General features: G+C 42.4%; 1 protein-coding gene across 1 annotated transcript in view; it reads left to right on the top strand.

Annotated features, from left to right (window-relative positions):
• tm9sf3 (transmembrane 9 superfamily member 3) overlaps positions 1–26,181 on the top strand; it is a 144,597-nt gene that overhangs the window by 19,999 nt on the left and 98,417 nt on the right. Inside the window, exons 2-3 of the mRNA XM_080215749.1 lie at positions 8,692–8,887; positions 16,600–16,722. Of these exons, the coding sequence (XP_080071875.1) occupies positions 8,692–8,887; positions 16,600–16,722 (319 nt within the window). The remainder of the gene's footprint in view (positions 1–8,691; positions 8,888–16,599; positions 16,723–26,181) is intronic.

Raw genomic sequence — 26,181 nt, 5'->3', positions numbered from 1 at the left:
GCCAATTCTTTTAAGACCTTTTTCTGCCTTCGCTCTGTCTCATTATTCCTCAACATTTTGTAGCTTGATGGACACATTTTCACCATTTTAAACAATTGGTTGTAAACTCTTTCCAGTCATTAACATCAATGCTGAGTTCCTGAATGACTTTGAAGTGTTTTCCTCATCCTATCCTAGAATCTTGGCAATTTGAGTTTTGGGGAAACAGGATCTAGCAAGGTAGACATTCTCCAGCCATCTGGACACAGTTTCCAATCCAGGAGTTTTACCTGAATGCTCGGGGAGCTGCTTTTAAGAAGGACATTAGCATTTGTTTGCCTGTCCTCCCATTTACAGAGGCAGGAGCATTACTGGTGGAATTTCTCTACTGCTGTGTGTCCATGATGCGCAGAACAGGTCCCAATGCAGGACAGAAACTGCAAGGGTTGGTGGCCTCACAGCAATCAAATGTGCTGTGTGTGAGTGTATGGCTACATGGCAGTCTTAAAGGAACCAAGAATTACAACAATTTGGTCATAGAGAGAAAGGGAATATTGACCACAATTGTTCTGTGCAATGAGAAATTTGTTGTCAGAGCATTTGTTCCTGTAGTTTGTCGAAGGTTAAGCTGCCACAGCTACCCAGTGTTGCCCTCGTCAGTAGCGCTTTTTTTGAGAGTGGTGGTTGCCAAGGTATGGGAAATACTCAATACATTCAGTCTCTTCAACATGTATGGGGGGTAAAATATTTGGCTGACCAACAGTGAGTTGACCTGAGTTTGTTTTTATCATTATTCAAGGAAAAGCCCAATTTCTTGTTTGCTGATTTGGAGAATTTAGGAGTGACTTGCAAATCTAGAGCAGAGTGGGCAACAACACAGCATCATCCGTTAACTGCACATCATAAATTCTGGTAATCAGTTTAGTTTTGGCATAGAGGTTAACAAGCTTTACATCTAGACAGTATTTGATTTTGATATGAGAGGGCAGTTAAACTTTTGAGATGAATAGTCGCTGTCAGATAGTTTGTAAATCATATGAGAGGTTTCACACATGCTTGCTTGCCCCTGGTCTGGATTTTGAAGATGTTTGCTTCCGATCTCAGTCGACAGATGCAGCCATATCATCATGAAGCAATTGCAGGATTGTGATAATGTTTTTTGGATGTTAAAATCCTTCAGTACAATCCACAGACCCTCATGATCTACTGAGTCAAATGCTTTGGTCAGGTTGATAAATGCAATTAAGTATTCTTGGTGGTCCTCAGGACCCTGACAGTGACAGGACAGATCACAGAATCATAGAAACCCTACAGTGCAGAAAGAGGCCATTTGCCCCATTGAGTTTGCTTTGGCCACAATCTCACCCGGGTCCTACCCCCATATCTTTATATATTTTACCCTCTAGTCTACACATCTCAGCTCACTAAGGGGTAATTTTAGCATGGCCAATTAACCTAACCTGCACATCTTTGGACTGTGGGAGGAAACCAGAGAACCTGAAGGAAACCCCACGCAGACACTAGCAGAATGTGCAAACTCCACACAGTCAGTGACCCAAAGCGAGAATCGAACCCAGGTCCCCGGAGCTGTGAAGCAGCAGTGCTAACCACCATGCTACCCTGCTGCCCCAAATGGGTAAGGTGATAAGTAAAGCTTATGGAATGCTTCCCGTTATTGGAAGAGATATTGAATACAAAGCAAAGATGTAATGATAGAACCGTATGAGCCACTGGTTAGGCTGCAACTGAAACTTAGGTCAAAACTTGCCCTGGAGAGAGTACAGAGGAGATGTTGCCAGACCTTGAAAATTGCAGCAATGAGGAAAGATTGGATGGGCTAGAATAGACGAGGAAGAAGGGTGACCTAATTGAGGTGCACGGATTTGAGGGGCCCAGACAGGCTCGACAGGAAAGACTTGTTTCTCCAGCTGAGAGATTGGGAAAGAAATTAGAGGGAACGTGTGAAAAAAAAAATTATCATCCAGAGGATGGTGGCAGCTTGGAATTCACTGACCAAATTGGTGATTGAGGCTGAAACACTCAGCTTATTTGAAAGGTACCTGGAGCTGCATCTGAAGTGCTGCTGTAATCTACAGACCAGGTACTGCAAAGTGGGATTAAAATGAATGGCTAGTTTTTTTTGCCTGATGCAGACATGATGGGCTGAATGCCCTCTTTGCACTGTAATATTTCAATGGTTCTATGCCAAAGGTTGGCATGTTTAACTTTTTCACACAAGGGGTTCACATTTCAATTTTTCAGGTGGCAGCAAGCAATTTTTGGAAAGACGGAATTTGGCCGAACACCAAAGATGAATTTAAGAAAACTGTTCTAGAAAATTAAACTAATTGCTGAGCAAATAAAAGTCTCAACAATAAATTGATACATTTGAAAATGTGTAAATAAATATAAGCGACCATTAGCATCTGAAAGGGTGAATGTGTCCAGCGCACACCCGTGCTCGGTGCTCACTTGTGTAATGAGCCTTGTGACATATATTTATGTTTAAAAGGACTGTCTGGGGTTTTTTGATTCAGGGAACGGAATGTGGGTTTAGATCGGCAGGATCATGTGAAGATGTGGTTAATGGGAGGGCTAGGTCCATGATAGAGAAACAGATTTGAGTTCTGGCTGAAGTTTGTTTGAAGACAAGTTACAAGTTATTTTGAACCATGTTTTTTTTCTCTGAAAGCTTCAAGACTGTCTACACTTAGAGCTGTTGCTAACTATACATAAAGTGGCCCTTAAGTCTGTAATAAGTTGCTTATTTGGAACTGAAACAGACAAGTTAGAAATTAAAGTTGTTTCCTTTCATTTTCAAATATTGCCCAACTGTTAATAGTTAAGTTGGTTCATTTGATAGAGATATTTTTAAACTGTTATTAAGTAAAGTTTGTTTTAATATAAAAGGTCCCTGATTTGTCAGTGAAATTACTCCTGGAGTGAAGCATCCTATTGTCATGTTTATGCCAAAATAGAAAAATTGTTGGGGTCCAGTCTGATATCCTAATGTAACTTGGGTTTCTGGTCCAGGACCCTAACAGCCTTTTAGCCAAATGTAGGAGAGAATCAGTATGTGATTTGGAGTAGGAGTCCCCTACAGAAATCTTCTAACTTATTAATCCGTCTTACTGGCAGTTTCATCAACCAACTTGGGGGTCACCTAGAGGGGCTTTCTCGGCTTTGGGATGGACAAACCCAGTTGAAAGCCACACTGTCTGGAGGATTCCCTCAGCCAGGGTAGGTGATTCAGAAGAATGTGTCAGGATTATGTCCATTTTGGGCAAGAGGGAAATACCACAATAGTTTCCACAGTATGACTTATCTTCCTCCTTGAAAAATGGTTATGATTGCCCCATTCCTAAAGTTGAGGTGGAGTAGGGAATTCTTCTTCCTTCATGTCCATAGAATGAGTGCATGGAGTTCTGATGTGAGCAGAAGTGTTGAAGATCAGCTTTGAAGACTTCAGCTGGAATCCCATTAGGGCCTCAGGCTTTGTTTCTCATCCATTGGATTGCTTCTTGCAGCTCACCCATTGATGGTGATTCACCCATGGATTCCAACCTGGGGTACTGAAGGATCACCTGGAGAATATCGACAGCTGAGTTGTTCTGAATGTTCTTTCCAGCATTGATGGTCAGCATTATCATCCTTAAGAAGAGAAACACTATCCTGTGAGGGAAGGAGATTTTGTCCATTTGATCTTAATCTGTAGATGGCCCTGGTGGCTTCAAAAAATCTTCATGCCATGATTTCATAAACTGTTGGATCTCTTGGGCTTTTTCTTGCCACCTTTATCCTTTAGCTTCTAGAATTGTCTTTGGACATCATCCTGGAACATTGGAATGCTTCCTGCTTAATCTTGAGTTGATATGCCAGGCAACTTTATGCCACAAAAATTCACATATTGGAGAATCGTTTTCATTGAACCTGCTGACAATGATGCTCAAACCCAGTTGTCTGGACAAAGGAGTTTATTTTGTCCTACGCTCAGTATATGACTTGGATGTGCAAAGATTTTTTGGAATGGTTATAGGCTGTACTTGGAATTCCTGTCTTTGTTTGACTGCTTTCACGGTAGCACATTAGTGATTTTCCTCTTGAACATTTGGTCCTCGGTGGATGTTCATCACTGATTGGGCAAGGCTTGGTTTGCACAGCAGCCATCAGTCTTCCCACATGGATTGAGTGTGACACAGGCATCACTTAGATCTTTGACATTATCCAGGATGTGCCACGGTTTTGATGTAGGTGGCCACAATGTAGTTTTGTCCTTCTGGTGGAAGAGGATGTTTGTTGTAATGAAACCATGCTGAGTGCACTTAGTCAGCAGGAGGGCACCATTTTCATTAGCTTTTCCCCATGCAGTTTTTTTCAATGGTTCCTCTCAAGACATTGAATCACAACCACTCCTGGCATTGAGGTCTCCAAGAAGGATGATTTTTTTTCTCTTGGGTTGGCAATAAGAAGTTCAGCAAAATAGAATTTTCCATTCATGTCTTCATTGCAATCAAGGATCAGAACAAAGCACTAATGATAGTGGCATACTGGTTACAGCTAAGCTTTAGGTGGTGTCATGAGCCTTTCATTGATGTAGTTGGGGAGTTCTCACAGTGCATCCTAGATCCCAGCCTGGATGACAAAACTCTGTGGACAAGAGGATCACTTTCAGTCTTTGCAGTGGAAGGTGTAGCTCTTACTTGCTCCTTCACCTGCCTGCTGTCCCCAGGAAAGTGTGCCTCACTGAGGGCAGCGATGTTGATCTACTATCTTGCTAGCTCATATGGTAAGATTGCAAAAAGCATTAGGATGGCTCAAAGAGGATTATCAAAAAACTGGCAGCCAAAATAAAGAAATTTTAAAAACAGTAAGTTATTTGAATACTCAAAGAATTGGCCCAACTATGGTCCGGAATCCTCAAGTTGATGACTGAGCAAGATAATTCGGTAAATGTTGAAGTCACATTGCAATCTGTAAAATTTGCTTGCTTCCCTATCTGAACTTGAGACTTCCCAGCACCTGTTCTAATAGAGTACAAGATCTGCCTGAAGCTAACTGCATTTGTAAAGCATACATTGAGGGCCTTTAGTGGTTCAGTACATTCAAATGAGTACTCACTGGCAGGGGGCATCGAGTCACATAAAGGGTTGAAACAAAGGGCCAGTTGTAAGTCATGGTAACAAAACAGGAGGAGGCCATTTGGCCCATTGAGTGCATACAGGACCTCTGCAAGAACAGTTCAGCTGGTCCAACTCCCTGCATTTCCCCATTTATCTTGCTGACTTTTGTTATTTTCAGGGCTTATCAAATTTGCTTTTAAAAACCACGATAAAATGCCTCCATTTGCTCGAGATCCTCACCATTTGCTGCATTTAAAAATTGTTTTCTTGTGTTTTCCCTGTTTTTTTTTATCATTCACCTTTAATTTGTGCCCTCGGGTTCTCCTACTCCCTCCCAATTTTATCACTACTCTGTTCAGATTCCATCCTGATTTTCAACTTATAAGCCCAAGCCTCAACGTTATTCCAAATTCAATCCCATACCTGTCCTAAGATGGTGAATCTGAACCTAACAAAGTTTGGTTGTTAGAATTGGTCAGTGTCCTAGGTTGTGGTTAGTACAAACTGTGAGTGTAACACGTATTTAAACAATCATAGAGTTGTATTTGTACAGAGAGGATTCTTCGAGACAGGATTTATTGCCGCTTGGAAATAAGTGGATGTGAGAGCGAGAGGCAACATGGTTTTGTGAAGAGGAAGGTTGTGTCTCGCTAACTTGATCGAGCTTTTTTAAGGAAGTGACAGAGGTGATTGATGAGGGTAGGGCAGTGGATGTTGTCTGCATCGACTTCAGTAAAAGCTTTAATGAGACCCCTCATGGCGCACTGGTGCAGAGGTGAGCTGGCAAGGTGGATACAAAACTGGCTTGGTCATAGAAGACAGGGTAACAGTGGAAGGGTGTGTTTCTGAATGGAGGGCTGTGACAAGTGGAATTCCTCAGGGATCAGTGCTAGGACCTTTACTGTTTGTAATATATATATAAATGATTTGGAGAAAAATGTAACTGGTTTGATTAGTAAGTTTGCAGACAACACAAAGGTTGGTGGATTTGTGGATAGTGATGAGGACCATCAGAAGCTACAGCAGAATATAGATCGGTTGATGATTTGAGCAGAGAGATGGCAGATGGTGTTTAATCCAGACAAATGTGAGGTAATGCATTTTGTAAGGTCTAATACAGATAGGAAATATATAGTAAATGGCAGAGCTCTTAAAAGTATTGATAGGCAGAGGGACCTGGGTGTACAGGTACACAGGCCACTGAAAATGGCACCGCAGGTGAAGAAGGTAGTCAAAAAGGCATATGGCATGCTTGCCTTCATTGGCCGGGACACTGAGTTTAAAAATTGGCAAGTCATGTTGCAGCTTTATTGAACATAAGGCCGCACATGGAATATTGTGTTCAATCCTGGTCGCCACACTAACAGAAGGACGTGGAAGCTTTGGAGAGGGTACAGAAAAAATTTACCAGGATGTTGGCTGGTGTGGAGGGCTTTAGCTATGGGGCAAGGTTGGAGAAACTTGGTTTGTTCTCACAGGAGCGTTGGAGGTTGAGGGGTGACCTGATTGAAGTCTACAAGATTATGAGGGGCGTGGACAGAGTGGATAGTTAGAAGCTTTTTTCCAGGGTGGAAGAGTCAGTTACTGGGAGGAATAAGTTTAAGGTGTGAGGGGCAAGGTTTAAAGGAGATGTATGAGGCAGGTATTTTATAGAGGTTGTTAAGTGCCTGGAACTCGCTGCCCGGGGAAGGAATTAGAAGCAGATAAGATGTGACTTTTAAGGGGTGTCTTGACAAATACACGAATAGGATGGGAATGGAAGGATATGGTCCCCGGAAGGGTAGAGGGTTTTGGTTCAGTTGGGTAGCATGGTCAGTGCAGGCTTCGAGGGCCGAAGGGTCTGTTCCTGTGCTGTACTTTTCTTTGTTTTATTCAGCATATTGAAATATTCCCCACACATCACGGGAGTGTTATTAAACAATATTTGACAGCAAGTCACATAGTGCAATATTACAATGAATGGCAGAAAGCCTGATAAAGAGGAATGATTTAAAGGAGGCAAGAAAGGCAAAGAGGTATAGGGAGACAGTTCCAAAACTTGGCTGAGAAGCTGAAGGCACCAGTGGTATAGTAATTAAAATTGTGAATGCTGTTGGAGGAGCTTAGATATTTCAGAGGGTTTTGGGACTGGAAGAGATTAGAGATAGTGAGGGACAAGGCTATGGAGGGCTTTGAAAGTAAGGATGGAAATTTTAAAATTGGGTCATTGCTTAATCAGAAGTCAGTGTACGTCAACACGTGCTGTGATGGGTAAACAGGACTTGGTGGGTGGAAGGACATGAGTGGCAGAGCATTGAATGGCCAAATTTGTGGAAGGTAGAATGTGGGAGACTAACTTGGAGTGTGTGAAAATAATCTTGCCTAAACGTACAAATACAGGGATGAGGGTTTCAGCAGCAGGTAAGCTGAGGGAGAGGTGGAGTTTAGCAATGTTCTGTTGGAATAAAAAGTGATCTTAGTACAATGCTCCTCTCTGGGTCATATGTTACACCAAGGTTGCAAACAGACTGACTTCATGTCAGACTGTTGCCGGGAGGGGGGAATGGACTACGGAGTTTCTTATAAACTAAAAAGATGCACTCCAAAAATATGCAGATTGGGTTCATTAGCCATGCAAAATGCCCTGTAGTTTCGGGGGACTAGCATGGGGTTATGAGAGTAGGGCCTAGTGGGATTGCTGTCTGGTTGACTGCCTTCTGCATGTCGTAATTTTATGATCTATGAAGCAAATGATTTTCGCGATGTTTAATTGGAGGAAATTTCTGCTCCTCCAGTACTGGGTGTGGGAAAATTGATCTGATAATTTAGCATCAGAGGAGTAGAGAAACCTGGCCCTGAGTTGGGTGGCATCAGCGTATATGATTTTTGGATGATGTCACTCAGGCAGCATGTGCAATTGGATGGAGCCCAGGGTCGATTCTTGTGGGATTCTGGAGGTAATGGTGCAGAAGCAGGAAGGGAAGCCATTGTCATTATACCTGGCTATGATTAGGTACGAATTGAACCAGGAAAGTTCAACCCTACCTAGATTGTGTGAATAGTCTAATATGGTGTTGACACCGGGATTGTATCTGGATATGGTTGCAAAGGATGGACTACGAGTAGGTATGTGAATTATATTCAGGCTTGGCATTGAGCCTTGAACCTACAAGTCAGTACTGCTTGCTTATTGGTATATTTTGGGAGCAGACAATTTGAAACATTTCAATGTAAATAATAGAAACCTGTGCATTGTGGGATGAACATTGTATGGAATATGAATCCCCAGTGGTTTGCTGTCAAACATTGCATGACACTTCAATTATAAAGCTAGTTACATTAACTAAAGGAACATCCCCTTTGATTCTTTCTCCTCCCATCAGTAGTGTTGATAGCCTCGTCGACAGCTTCTTTAGAGATTGCTGTGAAGTGAGTAGATTTATTTGACCTCTGCATGGTACTTTCTATTAGAAATTTAATTTTCCAAAATATCATGCAATGCACTACTCAAAATGTAACTTTGTGTTAGTTGAATTAGATAAGTTATTTGTTATATTGTCTATAGTATAGCTGACATGCAATTCATTTCAATCTTCTGATTTTATTTTTCCAGTATGCAGACAAAGAGGAAGTGGTTCTATGGATGAACACTGTTGGACCCTACCATAATCGGCAAGAAACATATAAGTACTTTTCCCTACCTTTTTGTGCTGGGAAAAAAAAGACTATCAACCATTACCATGAAACATTAGGAGAAGCTCTTCAAGGAGTAGAGCTGGAGTTCAGTGGTCTTGATATTAAATTTAAAGGTAAGAATATTGATTTACTCCCTTTTATAAAACATTAGGAAGGTAGTAGACTCACTGTGCTTGTTGCAATACATGTTAAACAAGAAGGTTGGGTACATATATACAGGCCCTGATATTTATGGGGAAGCAAGGAGGATACGAGTGAGGCTGAAAAAGGCCAAGGAAGCCAGGGATGTGGAGAACTCTAACATCTTTAAGCTCCATCCCTTGCCCGAAAGATGGCCAAATGGACAGCCTGACTGGTAGGAGGAACTAGACAGAGGGAACCCTGGTCTGGTCCAAACAATCAAGGGACAGTCAAAAATACAATCGTTTCAAATCTAACATAGAATGGTGGCTTTGAATCTCTATCAACTTTGGGTATTAGTTGGACCACTGGGATATTTTTATAAATTTCCCAGTCAGCACACGATAGTGGGAGCCATATTTATGGGAACGTTGGGACCTTCGTTTTACAAATGTGCTATGCAAAAATGCACTGCTAAAGTAAGTCTTTCAAACCATAGAAAGGTTACAGACAAGAAGGAGGCCATTTTGCCTGTCCTGTCCATGCCGGCCTAAGTACACCCCCAGTGCCCTTTCTAATCCCACCTTCCTGCACACAGCCCACAGCCCAGTAGCTTACAGCACTTAAGGTGCAGATCCAAGTACTTCTTTAAAGAGTTTAGGGTCACTGTCTCCATCCCAACTCAGGCAGCATATTCCAGACACCCACTACCCTCTACGTAATAAAGCTCTTCCCCGTATCCTCTCTACACCTCTGCCACTTACCTTGAATCTGGGACCCCAGGTTCTAGAATTTTCCACCAAGGGAAACGATTTTATTCTGCCCACTCTCTTTCTTGGCCTCATAATTTTGTACACCCCTATCACGTCACCCCTCAGTCTTTGTTCCAAGGAAAATGACACCAACCTATCCAGTCTCTCACAGCTACACTTTTCTTGCCCTAGCAACATTCTTGCACTCTCTCTCTCAGTTATGTCCTTCCTGGTATATGGTGACCAGAGCTGCATACAATACTGCGATTGTGGTTTCACCAATGTTTTATACAATTCCAACATTATATCCTTGCTTTTGTATTCTATACCTCTGCTAATGAAGGAGAGCATTCCATATGCCTTCTTTAGAATCATAGAACCCTACAGTGCAGAAAGAGGCCATTCGGCCCATTGAATCTGCACTGACCAATCCCACCCAGGCGTACCCCCATATCCCTCTAACCTACGCATCTCAGGACACTAAGGGGCAATTTTAGCATTATCAATCAATCTAATGTGCACATCTTTGGACTGTGGGAGGAAACCAGAGCATCCGGAGGAAACCCACGCAGACATGAGGCGAACGTGCAGACTCCACAGAAACAGTGACCCGTGTCGGGAATTGAACCCAGGTCCCTGGAGCTGTGAAGCAACAGTGCTAACCACTGTGCTACCCTACCACCCTAACAACCAGGTCTACTTGAACTGCTGCCTTTAGGGGGTCTGTGTACTTGTATGCCAAGATCTCTCACTTAATCTACACCTCTTAGTATGTTCCCATTTATTGTGCACTCCCTATAACTGTTTGACCTCGCTAAATGCATTATCTCACACTTGTGTTAAAATTCATCTGCCACTTTACCGCCCACTCCACCAACTCCTCTAGACATGTGACAGTTTTAGCTGTAGGATGTCATCCAGCCCATGTTAGTTAAGTCTTTTTATTATTAATTCCTACTTTTTTCCATATCCCTTAACCTTACTCACTATCTAATGTTTCTAGAGTGGAGATTTGACCATTCTCTCAAACATGTGTAAAGGGTTAAGGGAGGCGATGGCCTAGTGGTATTACTGCTAGATTGTTAATCCGGAAAAATCAACTATGGTTCAGATCCCACCATGGCAGATGGTGGAATTTGAATTCAGTAAAACAAATCTGGAATTAAGTATCTACTGATGACCATGAAACCTCTTGTTTATCGGGAAAACCCATCTGGTTCGCTAATGTCCTTTCGGGAAGGAAGTCTGCTGTCCTTACTTGGTCTGGCCTACATGTGACTCCAGAGCCACGACAATGTGGTTGATTCTCAACTGCCCTCTGAACAAGGGCAGCTAGGGATGGGCAATAAATGCTGGCCAGCCAGCAACGTCCATGTCCCAGAAACAAATAACAAAAAAGTTGCCTGAGCTACCTTCTTAATTTAAATTTCATATTTCCTTCACCAGAACCCATGAATTCATAAATATATTTTCATATGTGCCTTTTTGTATCTTTTTGTTGCAGCTGTCATTCTTGTTCGTGTTCTTTGACCTTGTATCTGTTGTTGCTCTGTGTTTAATACTGGTTCAAACCATTCTTTAGCACCATCATTACATCACCCCAGAATTACCTCCCTCACTTGCAGTACCATGTGCTTGATTTGTTGTTCGAGTCCACTGTTGGCCTGTGAATTTACTTAGTAACAGTTTTCCCACCAGATATTTGTTGATTCCTTATCGATTCTGAATAACCCCGTGCATGTGCCAAGTACCCTGGAGAAAGAGCATTTGTACAGACAGCACGTGGTTGGATTCAGGGTAGAGCTCCCTGATGCAAGATGCTTTTAGGTTGATGAAATAGTTCTGAAATGTATTCATGATGGTTACATAGGAAACATGATAATTGAACAGCAGTGTGATGATGATCAAATCACTTGTTTTTAATCATGTTGATTGTGGAATAAATACTTGGCAGGACATTGGAGATGATTCTCCTGCTCAGATTCAAAATAGTGTCCTGAAATCATTTGCATGCAGCTGAGAGAGCAGGTGAGATTTCAGTTTAACATTCACCCAAAGTAATACAGTGCTTCCTCTGGGTGTAAGCGTAAACCTGTAGGGTTAACTCTCTGTTGTGGGACCTGAATACAAAACCTTCAGATTAATCAGAAACAGACTATTTTAAGAAGCAAGTGTGCAAAGCTGTGAAATGTGTCGGGCAAATAAGTTGCTAATCAGTATAAAATGGAAGACAAAGTTCATTCTTGGGATATGAGTGTTAAGCTGGGATGGTGTATGGATTTCACCTTAGCGGTCTGATTTATGACGAAAGCCTGAAGAAACATTCAGTGTGAAGAAAGGTATCAAACAAACAATTATGGCAAAGATACATCTGGAAACCTAATTTATAAAACTAAGAGAGGACAAGAATCCCAGATTGAAGCTAGTAGATGGCAAATCTAGAGTATAGATATCAGGAACTTTATCTTAGTATATTAAATTGAATACATACAGTTCTTAATATTTTCTCGAAGCAAGCTGTCAGTTTAATATTGTTTTCATGCAGCATTTATTGACAATATCCCTAAACCCAGGTTGAATTTGCAGAAGAATTTGCATTCTGGTACTGTAGAAACTGTCCTTCAGGTACTGCAGAAGTCTCTATTTACACAGTCCTTGGTCAGCATGGAATGACCATTGGTTTGTGCACAACTTGAGGTCATCCCAAATTCTGCTGTGTCTTAACCTGCATCAAACCTTTTTCAATTATTGCTCCCATGCTGTTGACCTGTTCTAGCAATGACCTGATTTTGAAGTTCACATCTTTGTTTTCAAATCCCTTCAGGGCCATGCTTCCCTATCTCTGTGATCTCCTCTGGTCCCACAATTTTCTTTGAGATATCTATGCTCATCTAATTCTGGCCTCTTGAGTATCCTCAAATTTAATGGCTCCAGTATTCATTTTGTCAAGCTTATACCTGAATTACTGGTTAAGGTTGCACAGTAGTTAGCATTGCTGCCTCTCAGAGCTAGAGGCCCAAATTCGATTCCTGACTCGGGTCACTGTCTGTGCTGGGGCTCAACTATTTATGATATTAATGACTTGGGTAAAAACACCAATGTAGCCAAATTTGTGGATGATACAAAGGTAGTAGAGGAGGTTGTGAAAGAGAAAGTTGAGGAAAATATAAAGAATCTACAAGGAATAAGTTAAATGAGTGGGCAAAAATTTGGCAGAACATGTATCACATGGAAAAATGTGAAGTCTCTACTTTGACAGGAAGGATAGAAAAACTGAATGTTTCAAATGGTGAGAGACTGCCGGATGCTGTCCTTGTTCATTGTTTGCAGAGTTAGTACAGGTTTATCAGGTATTTGGGAAGGGAAATTGTATGCCCAACACAAACTGGAAGAACAACCTTATCCTTCATTTGTGCCAACTCCAGCATGATGCCACTGTTAAACGAATCTCCTCCTCCTCCCCCATCCCCATTAGCATTCTGCAGGAATCACTCCCTACATGACACCCTGGTCTACTCCATTGCTTCCCAGCCATTCATCCTCTTGCTATGACGCCTTCCCATGCAGTTGCAGAAAGTGTAACACCTGTCCCGCTACCCAGCCCCCTCTCCCCTCATTGTCAGGCCCAAATAGGTGGGGGAGCAGTGTTTCACTTGCACCTCCTTCAATTTGGTCACTGCTCCCAATGTGCTCTCCCCTACGTTCAGAGACTAAGCACAGACTGGGTGACCACTTTGTGGATCACCTTCACTCCATTCGCAACCATGACTCCAACCTTCCTGCTGCTTGCCATTTTAACTCAGTATCTTGCTCTCATGCCCACATGTCCATGCTTGGCCTGCTGCAAAGCTCCAGTGAAGTCCAGCACACACTGGAGAGGCAACACTTCATTTTCCGACTAAGCACATTAACAATCTTTTGGACTCGATGTCGGGTTCAACAACTTTATATTGTGAACTTCCCCTCCATCTTGATCCTTTGTTTTATTCCCTTGGTTTGTTGCTTTTACTCTGTCCCCAGCAGGACTGTCACTCCAGCCTATCCTTAATCATCATTCTGTCCCCAATCCCCCTTCCCCTACCCCACCAACTATATAATTCATTACTTTTCTATTCTTCAGTTCTGTGAAAAGTTGCATGGACTTGTTCTGTTTTTATCTCCACAGATGCTGCCAGACATGCTAAGTTTATCCACCATTTTTTGTTTTAATATTAGATTTCCCGCATCTTTTATTTAAGGCAAATTGAATATTGGCCTTCACTGCAAAAGGGCTAGAGTATTGTAATAGAATAGCCTTGTTATAACTGCACAGGCATCAGTGAGATTGCAGTTAGAGTGCAATGTAAAATTTTAGTCTCCTTAAGGAGGGATTTACTTGCATTGGAAGCTGATCAGAGAAGACAGACTCGCCTGATGTCCGGATTGTTTTATGAGAAAAGGTCGGGCCTATATTCATTGGAGTTTAGAAAATTGAGAAATGAACCTTTTAAAACATCTACAATTCTAAAGGGGCGTGATAGGGTAGATGCTGAAAGGATGTTTCATCTTGATGGAGATGTGGGTGGAATCTGTAACTAGACATCACAGTTTCAAAGCAAAGAGGTCTCCTGTTTAAGACAGAAGAGGAATTTCTGAGGGTCATTGGTCTTTGGAATTCTTTGCCTAAGGAGGCTATGTCATTGAATATATTCAAAGCTAAGTGAGATGGAATTTGATCTACAAGGGAAACAGGCTATTGGGATAGGAAAATGAAGGCTAGCCCAGAATTGATCAACCATGGTCTTGTTGACGAAGGGTCGTCTAGACTCAGTGTTGGCTCTACTCTCCACAGATGCTGTCAGACCTGCTGAGATTTTCCAGCATTTTTCTGTTTTTGTTCGATTCCAGCATCCAGAGAATTTTGCGTTTCTTTCATATTCAGTAGCTGTCTTTGCTCAGTGACTCGCCATCATCAACTCCTTCCTTTAAGCACACCTTTGATTCAAAACATTTGAAGATTTTTCATCAATACTTCATGAAATTTAACTTCAACCTGGATCCAACTCTTAACACAGCAGCCAAAAAATGCAAGGATGATGAATAAAACCCAAAAGGACTGTTTTGTGTAACGTCACTATTCTTGTATCACTTAACTTGCATGAAATTATCTCGAGTTTACGAAAGCTGCATCCATTTGAAATTAGCACAGGGGTTCCTTGGAAATGAATCCACATCAATGCAAGCCGTTCACACTGCATGGTTGCAATAGCATTGTTATCCCTTCTCAGAAGTCCCAAGTCACTGCATCCTCCTCCATGACATTTCCTGTGTCATTCATTGCTGGGGCATGGCCTTTCATGTTTCAATTCCTCCCGATCCCTAGGTAATCAGAAAATCTCTAGTAGTGCTTTCTCCTACACCATGATCAGTGACTCCAGCATAACCAAGGCTCTACCCTTAGCACCTCCTATTCTTCAGGAGCCTTGATGCATGTTGATAACATTCATTGTGACCTCTAGGTCGCCAACCGTTGTCTGAGTAACATGCCACCCGAAAGCTCTGTCATCTGACTGCATAGAACCATGGATGAGCCAGAACACTTGTCAGTTCAGTTGGGAATACCAAAGCTGTCATGTTTAGTTGTTATCAGAAATTCTACTCATTCCCCTTAGATGCTGGTTGCTCAGACTGAATCCAGCAATATATAGCCACAATTTTTTTGCTGTTTGCTGATCAGAGCTTAATCACGCCATGTCCGAAGTGGCCTCTTGAGCACTTTATTATGCCATGCGAAAACTCTTTATAGCTGCAGTGAATTTGTGCACTCAATGAGTGGCAGGTACTTCAACCCTGTGACCTTTGTACTTTGCGGTTCCTTTCTAAATCTACTAGCCTCTCTCTATATTAGATCATAGAATAGCTCATAGAACCCTACAGTGCAGAAAGAGGCCTTCCGGCCCATTGAGTCTGCACCGCCCACAATCCCACTCAGGCCCTACCCCCATATCCCTACATATTTTACCCACTAATCCCTCTAACCTAAGCATCTCAGTACACTAAGAGGCAATTTTAGCATGACAATCAACCTAACCCGCACATCTTTGTACTGTGGGAGGAAACCGGAGCACCCGGAGGAAACCCACGAAGGCACGAGGAGAATATGCAAACTCCACACGGACAGTGACCCAAGCCAGGAATTGAACCCAGGTCCCTGGAGCTGTGAAGCAGCAGTGCTAACCCACTGTGCTACCATGGCGCCCTATATTAGCTTAACTTTGAAGAGTATCATTAAAATATACCATTTTGTCACCTTCCTTAGATATCCCTATTTATTCCCACGCCTAATCAACCCCTTTTGTTAAACAGCTTGGGATGTTTTTCACTGACGATTACATTTAACGACATGTTTTTGTACTTTTATGCTGCTGTAAAACTTTATTTACATAGTGTTACATAGAAATTTTAGTCTAACTGAATGTGAATCCAGATCCCAAAAGTGAAATGGCAGTCATACTATTCAACTGCAGTTCCTTCATGATCCACAAAATAAAATTACAAAATACTGCGGATGCTGGAAATCTGTGAGTAAAAACAGAAATGCTGGGATCACTCAGCAGGCCTGCCAGCATCAGTGGAGGGAAAAAAAAAGTCAACATTCCAGCTCTGAATTTTCATTTCTGATGAAAGTTTGTGGACCTGAAATATCGATCATTTTTCTCTCCCCACTGATGCTGCCTGATCTGCTAACCATTTCCAGCACTTGTTTTTATTTCATGCTCTATACAACTTGCATTTGGAACCATGGGGAAGCCTAGTAAGGTCTAAGGTTTATTGACTTGAGATCCCAGCATATCAGAAGGTAAAGGCGCAATAGTAGTGTGAAATGTATAATTTAAGGATATCCAGTTTGATATTTATATTCCGGTCCATTTGTGACAATGATTAATATACTTCAATGCATTTCTTTTATCTAGAGGACGTCATGCAAAGTACTTACTGTGAAATTGAGCTGGATAAACCAAAACGGGATGCCTTTGTTTATGCTATCAAGAACCACTACTGGTACCAGATGTACATTGATGATTTGCCAATTTGGGGTAAGTGACATTTTGGATTGAGGTTAATGGAAGATGTCTACAAGAAAGTAATCTGAATTCCATTTACTTGTTTTCTTTTCCAATTCCCCTTCCCATTCTCATAGTCAAAGAAGTTTACAGCATGGAAACAGGCCATTTGGCCCAACCTGTCTATGTTGCCCATTTTTTTATCACTAAGCTAGTCCCAATTGCCACACTTGGCACATATTACTCTATATCCATCCTATCTGTGTAACTGTCTACATGCTTTATGAAAGACAATTTGTACCCACCTCTACGAATATTTTTGGCAGCTTGTTATAGGCACTCAGCACCCTCTGAGTTAAAAAAGTGCCCTTCTGGACCCTTCTGTATCTCTCCCCTCTCACCTTAACCTATGTCCTCTACTTTGTCCTCTACCTTCGGGAAAAGATGTTGACTATCTATCTCATCTATGCCCCTCAGTATTTTATAGACCTCTAAGATTACCCCTGAGCCTCCTGTGCTTCAGGGGAAAGAAATTCCAGTCTATCGAGCCTCTCCTTATAATTCAAACCATCAAGTCCCTATAGCAGCCTAGTAAATATTTTCTGCACTGTTTCTATTTTAATAATATCCTTTCTATAATAGGGTGACCAGAAATGTACACAGTAAAAGTAAGTGGGCGGGTGTGTTAGTGTGACCTTACCAATGGCTTGTACAACTTAAACAAGATGTCCCAACTCCTGTGTTCAATGTTCTGACCAATGAAACCACGCATGTTGAATGCCTCGCCTGAACGTATTGGGATAGACCATTGAGCTTTGAGCCTTTTCCAACATTCAAAACGTAAATAGGGGCAGGATAGACATCTTTGGCCTTCAAGCCTGCTTCGCTCTTCAGAAGAATCACGGTTGATCAACTGTACCTTCCTACACTCTCCTTATATCTCATTTCCCTTCATATTTAAATAGCGTATAATCTGTGTTGAATATACTCAGGGTTTGAGCATCTGCAACCTTTTTGAATATAGGATACCAAACACTCCTAACCTTTTGAGTGAAGAAATGTCTCCTCATCCCAATTCTAAATGGTGACCCTTTATTCTGAGACTGTGATCCCTCTTTCTAAATTCTATAGTTGGGAAAATCATCCTCCTTTAGAATGTTATGTTTCAATGAGGGAAATATTTTCAAGCGAATGCAGACCTAGTTAATGAAATCTCTCCCGTTAGGGCAATCTCCCGGTCCTACGAACGCATCTAATGAATCCCTTATTCCACTCCTTATATAGTTCTTTAGGTAAGGAGATCAAAACTGTACACAGTGCTCGTTGTGTAGCCTCACCAAATCCCTGCACAATTGCAGTAAGGCACACACAAGTGCCAGGCAATGACCATCTCCAACAAAAGAAAATCTAATCATCACCCCATAGCATTCAATGGCACCATCATCGCTGAATCTCTCACTATCAATATCCTGGGGGTTACCATTAACTGAAATGCAACTGGACTATCCATATAAATACCGTGGCTACAAGAGCAGATCCAAGGTTAGGAATCCTGTGGCAAGTAATTCACCACCTGACTCCCCAAACATGTCCACTATCTACAAGTCACAAATGTGATGGAATGCTCCCCACTTACCTGGATGCATGCAGCACCAACAACACTCAGGAAGCTCAAACCCATCCAGGACAAAGCAGCCCCACTTGATTGCTAAGTTTAAGTTTATTTATTAGTGTTATAAATAGGCTTACATTACCACTGCAGTGAAGTTATTTCACAAGTATGAATGCCTTCCACACAGCAGCAGCCACATGTATCATCTACAAGATGCATTGCAACAATTCACTCTTTTGATAACCCTTGACCTGGAAACACCAACATCTGGAGATTCCCCTCCTAACTTGGAAATGCATCGCTGTTCCTGCATTGTTGCATGATTAAAATCCTGGAATTCCTCCCTAATAGCATTGAGTGTACCTACACGACTTGGGCGCCAACAGTTCATGAAGGCAGCTGACCACCACCTTCTCAAGGGCGATTAGGGATGGGCAATAAACACTGGAGGAGCCAACAAAGTTCGCATCCCTTGAATGAATAAAATAAGGATCAGAGAAACTTGGGAGTCTGTGAACAAATAGTTGAAGGTAGTAGGACAAGTTGAGAAAGCAGTTAAACAGCATTTGGTAAGCTATATTCATAAGAGAATGGAGTGAAAAAGCAAAGGAAATATGATAAACATTGAAGATAAAACACTGGTTTGGCCTCAATGAAAGTATTGTCTCTGAACAAAATTTGAAGAGACTGAAGAGTAACAAGAGGAAAAACCTTTTTCCAGAATGGTTGGAATGTGCAGTGCTCTGCCTTTGTGTGTGGTAGAGGCAGATTCAACCGCAGCTTTCAAAAGGCAGCTGAATCATTCCAAGCTATAATTTGCAGGTTCCGCAGAGAGCAGGCACATACCCTTTGGACTAAATGGCCTCCTATGCCTGGTCACTGTCCATGCAGAGTCTGCACATTTTCCCCATGTCTGCATGGGTTTCCTCTGCATGCTCTGGTTTCCTCCCACAATCTGAAAGGGGTGCTGGTTAGATGTATTGGCCATGCTAAATTCTCCCTCAGTGTACCTGAACAATAGGAGATTTTCGCAGTAACTTCCTTGCAGTGTTAATGTAAGCCTAGTTGTGACACTAAAACACAAACTTGAAATTCCAACTCTTTTTCTACAAAAGCCTGTTAACGTAGAACATTGCAGCACAGTACAGGCCCTTCGGCCCTCAATGTTGTGATGAGCTATGTCCAAACCCAAGATCAAGCTATCCCACTCCCTATCATTCTGGTGTGCTCCATGTGCCTGTCCAATGACTGCTTGAAAGTTCCTAAAGTGTCCAACTCCACTATCACAGCAGGCAGTGCATTCCACACCCCAACCATTCTCTGAGTAAAGAATCTATCTCAGACATCCCTCCTATATCTCCCACCATGAACCTTGAAGTTATGCCCCCTAGTAACAGCTACATCCACCCGAGGAATTAAGTCTCTGCACGTCCACTCTATCTATCTCACTCATTTCTTTGTTTGCTATAAATCCAGGACTGCACATAAACCATAACATCACATGACCTTGTAAATCTGAAATCCCAGGGGAATTTAAGTAAACAACAGTCCAATAACCCTACTTAACAACTTGCACAGTTGAAATGAATAATTATCCAGCTTCCCCAGCATCTGAGCTATATTCCTGCCAGACATACTGACCAGCTGTAGAAAAAAGCTGAACTAAAACACTATATATATCGAGAGAAACGGACACTCATTTTTTTAGCTGGAGTGGAAAAGTTGGACAAAACAGCTTCTTTCTGTGCTGTAATTTTTCTGTTTCAAAGTCCTGAGGAATTATTAATTTCATGTCATATTTGCTACTCCAGCGCTGTTTCTCCATTAATATCTCAAGTTCCTCATTTTTACTGGACCCCGGATCACCATTTCTGTCATGTTATTTTCACCGTGAAGACAGTGTTAATTTAATATCTCTGCCATTTTTTATTCCCAATTTTATCCTCTATTCTGCCCGAGAACCATGTTTGCATTCAAGAACCTCTTCCTATTTGCATATCTATAATTGCTTTCCTAATCTGTTTTAATGTTAGATTTTGTTATTTACGTTTGTCCTTATCAATTTCTTGTTCATCCTTTGAATACTAAAACCCTCCCAATCCTCAGGCTTACTACTCTTTATGCAATATTATAAGCCTCTTCCCTTAATCTGACATTATTTTTAACTTCTGTTATCAAAGGCAAGATGACTTTTTCCATGGGGTTTTGTTCTTTAAGGCAAAGTATATTAAATGTTTGGGATGATTTCTTAAAATGCTTGCGGTGGGTATCTACAATCCTCTATTTAAATTTCGTTTTCCAATCGACCTTGGCTAACCATATATTCATACTTATAGGTCTGCCTAGTAGGTAGAGACATGTTTGGTGCAACTTGTGGGCCGAAGGGCCTGTTTATGCTGTAGTTTTTCTATGTTCTAACCTGTCCCTTGTAACTGTAATTTCCTTCATTTGGATTTTAAAGACCTTAGTTTCGAACTTTGTATTCATTATCACCTAGATTTTGATTTGATTTGATTATTGCCACATGTATTAGTGTACAATGACAAGTATTGTTTCTTGCACGCTACATACAGACAAAGCGTACCGTTCGTAAATAAGAGAGTGTTGAATGTAGTGTTACAGTCGTGGTTAGGGTGTAGAGAAAGATCAACCTAATGCAAGGTAAGTCCATTCAAAAGTCTGATGGCAGCAGGGAAGAAGCTGATTCTGTGCCTCCCTCTGTGAGGTACCAGTGCTAAACACTGTCACTGTGCCGCTCATAGGTGGGTTTAGTTGTTCTGGTTGAAATTAGCAGAGCTTTGCAGGCTCCTGAAAGTTCTATCTCTTTGAAAACGCCAAGACTCTTATACACATTATAGCAAATAGATTTGTGATTGCTAACTAAAGTGTGTTTTAAGCCTGTAAGAAGAACAGTGTTTATTTGGAACTGAAATAGTGATAAGCTGGAAATTAGAGTTCTTTCGTTTCATGTTTAAAGATTGTTGAACTGTTAAGAATTAAGCTACTTCATTTTCAAAATGTTGAGAGGAATAGATAGGGTGGACTCTCAGAGGCTATTTCCCCGGGTTGAAATGGTTGCTACGAGAGGACACAGATTTAAGGTGCAAGGAGGGAAGTTCAGAAGTGATGTTAGGGGTAAGTTTTTCACTCAGAGGGTGGTGAGTGAATGGAATCGGCTGCCATCAGTGGTGGTGGAGGCGAACTCGCTGGGGTCTTTTAAAAGACTTCTGGATGAGTATATGGGGTTTAATGAGATTGAGGGTTATAGACAGGTCTGTAGGTTGGTAGGTGTTGATGTGATTGGCACAACTCGTGGGCCGAAGGGCCTTGTTTGTGCTGTAGTGTTCTATGTTCTATGTTCTATTTTAATTCCTTAAAATTAAGGAAATTAGGAGAGCCAGAAGGGGTCATGAGAAGGCCTTGGCAGGTAAGTTAAGGAGAATCCCAAGGCCTTCTACAAATATGTAAAAAGTAAAAGGATGAGAAGAGAAGGGATAGGACCTATAAAAGGTGAAGGGGGAAAAGTCTGTGTGGAACCGGAAGAAATGGCAGAGGCGCTTAATGAGTACTTTGCCTCGGTATTCACGGTGGAAAGTGATCTGGGAGATTGTACTACAGGTTTGCGGCAGTCTGAAAAGATTGAGTATGTGGATGTTAAAGAAGAGGATGTGTTAGAACTTTTAAATTCTATCAAGATAGATAAGTCGCCGGGACCGGATGGGATGTACCCCAGGTTACTGTGGGAGGTGAGGGAACATAGAACATTACAGCGCAGAACAGGCCCTTCGGCCCACGATGTTGCGCCGACCAGTTACAAAAACAATGACCCACTAGCCTATACCAATCCCTTTTCGTCCATAAACCTATCCATAGATCTCTTAAACGCCCCCAAACTAGGCGCATTTACAACTGCAGCAGGCAGGGCGTTCCAATCCCTCACCACCCGCTGGGTAAAGAACCTACCCCTGACATCCGTCCTGTAGCTACCCCCCCTTAATTTAAAGCCATGCCCCCTCGTGCTAGCTTTCTCCATCCGAGGAAAAAGGCTATCACTATCCACCCTATCTAAACCTCTAATCATCTTATATGTTTCAATAAGATCCCCTCTTAGCCGCCTTCTTTCCAACGAAAACAACCCTAAATCCCTCAGTCTCTCCTCATAGGACCTCCCCACCATACCAGGCAACATCCTAGTAAACCTCCTCTGCACCCTCTCCAAAGCCTCCACATCCTTCTTGTAATGTGGGGACCAGAACTGCACACAGTACTCCAAGTGCGGCCGCACCAGAGTAGTGTACAGTTGCAACATGACGCTGCGACTCCTAAATTCAATCCCCCTACCAATAAACGCCAAGACACCGTACGCCTTCTTAACAACCTTATCTACTTGATTCCCAACTTTCAGGGATCTATATACACATACACCTAGATCCCTCTGTTCATCCACACTATTCAAAGTCCTCCCGTTAGCCCTATACTCGACACATCTGTTGCTCCTACCAAAGTGAATTACCTCACACTTCTCCGCATTAAATTCCATCCGCCACCTCTCGGCCCAGCTCTGCAACCTATCTAAGTCTCCCTGCAGACTATGACACCCTTCCTCACAATCTACCACACCTCCGACTTTGGTGTCATCAGCAAATTTACTAATCCACCCAACTATACCCTCATCCAGATCATTAATAAAGATTATAAACAACAGTGGCCCCAAAACAGATCCCTGAGGCACACCACTCGTAACCGAACTCCATGATGAATATTTACCATCAACCACCACCCTCTGTCTCCTATCTGATAGCCAATTCCTGATCCAGCTTCTTAGATTACCCACAATCCCATACATCTGCATTTTCTGCAGAAGCCTACCATGGTGAACCTTATCGAACGCCTTACTAAAATCCATATATACCACGTCAACTGCCTTGCCCCCATCCACCTCTTTGGTCACCTTCTGAAAAAACTCAATAAGGTTAGTAAGGCACGACCTACCCGCTACAAAACCATGCTGACTATTTCTAATCAATTCATTACACTCCAAATAACTATAAATCCTATCCCTAATAATTTTTTCTAAAACCTTGCCCACAACAGAAGTAAGACTCACCAGTCTATAATTCCCGGCAAAGTCTCTGTTCCCCTTCTTAAACAATGGGACGACATTCGCTATCCTCCAATCCTCCGGGACTACACCAGAGACCAATGACGACCTGAAGATCAGAGCCAGAGGCTCTGCAATCACCTCTCTAGCCTCTCTAGGAAGTGATTGCAGAGCCCCTGGCGATGATCTTTGCATTGTCGATGGAGACGGGAGAGGTTCTGGAGGATTGGAAGATTACAGATGTGGTTCCTATTATCAAGAAAGGGAACAGGGATAGCCCGGGAAATTACCGACCGGTGAGTCTGACCTCAGTGGTTGGTAAGTTGATGGAGAGGCTTCTGAGGGACAAGATTTATGAGCATTTGGAGAAGTTTAGAATGATCAGAAATAGTCAACATGGTTTTGTCAAGGGCAGATCGTGCCTTACGAGCCTAGTTGAGTTCTTTGAGAATGTGACTGAGCACATTGATGAAGGAAGAGCGGTAGAAGTGGTTTACATGGAGTTCAGCAAGGTGTTTGATAAGGTCTCCCATGCAAGACTTCTTGAGAAGGTGAGAGGGCATGGGATCCAGGGGGCTTTGGCCTTGTGGATCCAGAACTGGCTTGCCTGCAGAAGGCAGAGAGTAGTTGTGGATGGGTCTTTTTCTGCATGGAGGTCAGACACCAGTGGAGTGCCCCAGGGATCTGTTCTAGGACCCTTGCTGTTTGTCATTTTCATAAATGACCTGGATGAGGAAGTGGAGGGATGGGTTAGCAAGTTCGCAGATGATACGAAGGTTGGTGCTGTTGTGGATGGTCTGGAGGGATGTCAGAAGTTGCAGCGGGACATAGATAGGATGCAAGACTGGACGGAGAAGTGGCAGATGGACTTCAACACAGATAAATGTGTAGTGGTCCATTTTGGCAGGACCAATGGGATGAAGGAATACAATATCAAGGGTAGGAGTCTTAGCTGTGTTGAAGAGCAGAGGGATCTTGGGGTCCGGGTCCATAAGACTCTTAAATCGGCCTCGCAGGTGGAGGATGTAGTCAAGAAGGTGTATGGTGTACTGGCTTTCATTAATCGAGGGATTGAGTTTAGGAGTCGGGAGGTAATGCTGCAACTTTATAGGACCCTTGTCAGACCCCACTTGGAGTACTGTGTGCAGCTCTGGTTGCCTCACTATAGGAAGGACGTGGAAGCTATTGAAAGGGTGCAGAGGAGATTTACAAGGATGTTGCCTGGATTGGGAGGCATGCCTTATGAAGATAGGTTGAGGGAGCTGGGACTCTTCTCCCTGGAGAGACGCAGGTTGAGAGGCGACCTGATAGAGGTTTATAAGATGTTGAGAGGGATAGATAGGGTGGATTCTCGGAGGCTATTTCCCAGGGCTGAAATGGTCACTACGAGAGGACACAGATTTAAGGTGCAGGGAAGCAAATACAGAGGAGATGTTAGGCGTAAGTTTTTCACTCAGAGGGTGGTGAGTGAATGGAATCGGCTGCCATTGGTGGTGGTGGAGGCGAACTCGCTGGGGTCTTTTAAAAGACTTCTGGATGAGTATATGGGATCTAATGGGATTGGGGGTTATAGATAGGTCTATGGCTTAGTAGGTATACAAGTGATCGGCGCAACTAGTGGGCCGAAGGGCCTGTTTGTGCTGTAGTGTTCTATGTTCTATTTTGTTAGAGTTGGAGTTAATTACGAATAAAGCTCGTTTTAATAAATGATCCCTAATTTGTCTGCGGAATTATTCTTGGACTGAACATCCTTTCCTCATATTTATGCTGAAATATAAAAAATTGTTGGGGTCCAGTTGGCTTCATAATATACCTTGGAGTTCTAGTGCAGGGCCCTAATTGAAATGAGACCAAATTAGTTGACACAGATAGATGTGAGCAGATTGTAAAGAGATATAGACAGGTCAGCTGAGTGAACAAAAGCATGCATGGAATAACTTCACACATTTCCACTTTGGATGAATAAAATAGAGACATAGATTTTTTTAAATTGATGAGACTGGGAAATGTTGGAATTTGGCTGTCCTTGTACACACACCGCAAAATCGGCATGCAAGTACAGTGAGCAATTAGGAAAGCAAATTAATGTTTTATTCATTTAATGTGTGGGCTTTGCTAGCTGGGCCCATCCCTAATTGCCCTTGATCAGATTGTGGAGAGCTGCCACCTTGAACCACTGCAGTCCATTTGGTATTAGCACAACGACACCACTGTTAGGAAGAGAGTTTTCAAGATTTTGACCCAGCGACAAAGAAGGAACGACAGTATATGTTGAAGTCAGGATGGTGAGTGGTTTGGAAGGGAATTCCAGATGGTGGTGTTCCCAGGTGTCTGCTGCCCCTGTCTTTCTAAATGGTATCAGTCATGGTTTTGAAGGTCCTCCCCCACAGGAAGAGAACTAATCACTTCCTGTGGGGGAGCGCTTCAGCAGTCATGGGCATTCAGCCTCTGATCTTAAGGTAAGCGTTCTGCAAGGCAGCCTTCACGACACACAACAGTGCAGAATCGCTGAGCAGAAACTGATAACACATATGAGGAAGGCCTCAGCTGGGATCTTGGGTTCATGTCACATTATCTCTAATCCAACCCATGACTTGCCTAGGCTTGCAAAATCTCATTAACTGTCCTATCTGGAGACAATACACATCTCTTTCAGTCTCTGCTCAGCACAGGTCAAAGAGATATATATTGTCTCCAGACAGGACAGTAAGTGAGATGTTGCAAGCCCAGGCAAGTCGTGGGAGTTACAGATAATGTGACATGAACTCAAGATCCCAGT

Source organism: Carcharhinus amblyrhynchos, chromosome 31 (genome assembly GCF_965287045.1).
Source record: "Carcharhinus amblyrhynchos chromosome 31, sCarAmb.v2.hapA, whole genome shotgun sequence".
Taxonomy (NCBI): domain Eukaryota; kingdom Metazoa; phylum Chordata; class Chondrichthyes; order Carcharhiniformes; family Carcharhinidae; genus Carcharhinus; species Carcharhinus amblyrhynchos.
This window is presented reverse-complemented; position numbering and strand designations above follow the sequence as displayed.